This window comes from Lathyrus oleraceus, chromosome 1 (genome assembly GCF_024323335.1).
Source record: "Lathyrus oleraceus cultivar Zhongwan6 chromosome 1, CAAS_Psat_ZW6_1.0, whole genome shotgun sequence".
Classification (NCBI taxonomy): domain Eukaryota; kingdom Viridiplantae; phylum Streptophyta; class Magnoliopsida; order Fabales; family Fabaceae; genus Lathyrus; species Lathyrus oleraceus.
The window spans coordinates 116,878,401-116,880,805 of record NC_066579.1 but is presented as its reverse complement, the minus strand read 5'-3'; the positions used below and the strand labels follow the sequence as shown (position 1 = coordinate 116,880,805).

General features: G+C 41.8%; 1 protein-coding gene across 1 annotated transcript; it reads right to left on the bottom strand.

The window, feature by feature from the left end:
• Positions 1–858: 858 nt before the first annotated feature.
• LOC127094815 (uncharacterized) lies at positions 859–1,335 on the bottom strand. The gene has a single exon (XM_051033593.1). It carries the CDS (start codon positions 1,333–1,335, stop codon positions 859–861), a length of 477 nt encoding a protein of 158 aa, XP_050889550.1.
• Between the last annotated feature and the right edge of the window lie 1,070 nt (positions 1,336–2,405).

The following is a 2,405-nucleotide window of genomic DNA, read 5'->3' as shown; positions in this document are numbered from 1 at the left end:
GATCTTCTTGTTCAGCATGTATTTTTCAGATAGTTGTTTAGAATTGATTTTCTTCAGAAGTTCTTGATATGTCTTCTGTAGGACCTTCTTCAGATGTACGAATCAGTAAAGTAACTATGTGTGGAATCCTTCAGATTCATAGTATCTGAGTTTTCAACCTTCAGACGATCTAAGCACCGTTGTCTTCAGAGTCAGAGTAACTACTTTATTTGACTCTAAGTCAACTGTTCTGGACTTGAGTGATGTCAGATGTTGTCTATCAGATCCATTTTCTGTTAGAGTCCTGCATACTTAGATAAATTCGTTAGGCTACCAATTTGTTTCATCCTTTGTTATCATCAAAACTTTATAGATGAATTATAGACCCAAGATCTTGTTCTAACAATCTCCCCCTTTTTGATGATGACAAAAACTTCAGACTATTGATGAAACAATGATACTTCATAAAAATTTAAAGGAGTTATCTCAGAGTCAGATATATGATAACTCCCCCTAAGATAATAAATCTCCCCCTAAGTCTGATGCTTACGAAGGTTTAGAAGTTATTTCCAATTCTCCTTAAGTTGTATAGCTTGTTTCTCAGATGTTTTACTCAGATACTTCCTGCAGAACTTTAGACTTCATAATAATAGTTATTAAATGTGCGTAGTGAATTATGAGGCTTATATATTATTTCATCAGAGGCTATTTAGTTAATTCTCCCCCTTTTTGTCAGACTCAGAAAAACATAGCAAGGCAAGTAAAGCAAGACATATTTCATTGATAAGAGAAAAGTACAGATAAGAGAAAGAAAAAAAACTTAAACAGACATATAGGTTAAATACTTAGATAAAGATAGAAAAACAATTTGAATTGTTCCTAAGGGTTCGGAGGAGGTGGCATCCTTTGCAGTAGCCGAGTCAGCAGATTCTGAATGTTGGAGTTGACAGAGTCCTGTTGATCCAGTCTGGCTCTCACAATCTGTTGCTCTTTCTGTAGTTCCTTCAGAGTCTTCAATACCAGTGGAGAAAAGTTAGACTGAGATGGGTCCCCATGAGTCGGAGTTATGTCCTTTGCCTTGGCAGCTTCTTCCGCAGCAATGTGTGCTGCTTCTTCAGCGTCAACCTTGGCTTTGGTTTCAGCTTCAGCAGCAACAGCCTCAGCGGAGGCCTTTTCTGCAGCTTTTTTTCTGGCTTCCTCTTCTGCTTCCAGTCTAGCCTTTTCTTCTGCTTCTCTGCGAGCTTTATCTTCTGCCTCTCTGGGTAGATGAGCCTCTAGCCTCTCTCCAGCTTCTTTGATAAAGTCATTTCTGACTTGTTCAGAGAGGCCTTTCAACTTGAAAGCCTCAGATGTCATCCATCTGATTACTCTATTCTAGTGAATCCTCACTGCAGAGGGATCATCACTAATTTTAGAGTTTTCAGACAGTATTCTGAGCTTTTCCACTGACGACTCAGCAAATAAAGCAACTGCCTCTTCCAGGGTGGGGAAGGTAGGTTCAAGTTCAAAGGTAGGTTCAGGTTCTGGTAGGGTGGTGATGGTTTCAAGGGGAGAGTCAGATGTTTGGGCCACACGGTTTTCAGAGGGAGTTTCGGTGTGATGTTCAGAGGGTGGTGCGGTTGGGTGTTCAGATGGAGAAGGGATGAAGGTTTCTGGCTCATATGGGTTTAGATTAGAGAGGGTGTGAACTTAGAGTTGAGCAAGTGTAGGGGATTGGGGATTAGATGGTTCTGGCTGGTCAGAGTCAGATGATATGTTGTAGTAAGGTGGAGAGGAAGGAGTATAAGAGGGTGGTGATATGGGTTCATTAAATAGTAGGACCTCAGAGACGGGGAGTGTTGTGGTGGCGAGATTAAAAGGTTGAAGGGGAGGAAAGGGTGGGTTAGAGGTATGAGGTTCAGAGGGATTTATGGTGGATGTTGTGGGCTCAAAGTTTGTGTAGATGGGGGGATGGTTAAGGTAGGGAAGAAGAAAATTGCCTTAAATGAAAAGTAGGAGATTCAGAGGGTTGGGACTTACTTGGAGAGGAGGAGGCCGGAGGCACAAGTGGTTCCCCCAACTTCAGAGTTTTCTTCTTTGACTTTCTTTCAGATGGGTCTCGCATCCTCTTCATGAAATTGGATGGATGTTCAGGTAGCCAATCCACCGAGAAGTCAGAGATGTCCACACCTTGATTTTCCAGGTTCTGCAGATAGTAGGCGATGATCTTTGGGGGATCTATCTTAGAGAATAGATAGAAACCATTGGGTATTTTCCTCTGATCTTTCAGAGCTTCCCAGGAGGTGTCCAGAGTTGGCTTGACCAAAACTCTCTCAATGATGCCCATACTCTTCAGATTTCTTGAGTTCAGAGGCTTGTCGGTGTCTACCGTCACATCTTCCATCAGATTATGGGATATCAGATGATCCACCAATCCACTTTCTATC

What these genes read in the sequence shown, in the direction of transcription:
- LOC127094815 (XM_051033593.1), bottom strand. Translation starts at nt 1,335, where the DNA reads ATGACATCTGAGGCTTTCAAGTTGAAAGGCCTCTCTGAACAAGTCAGA.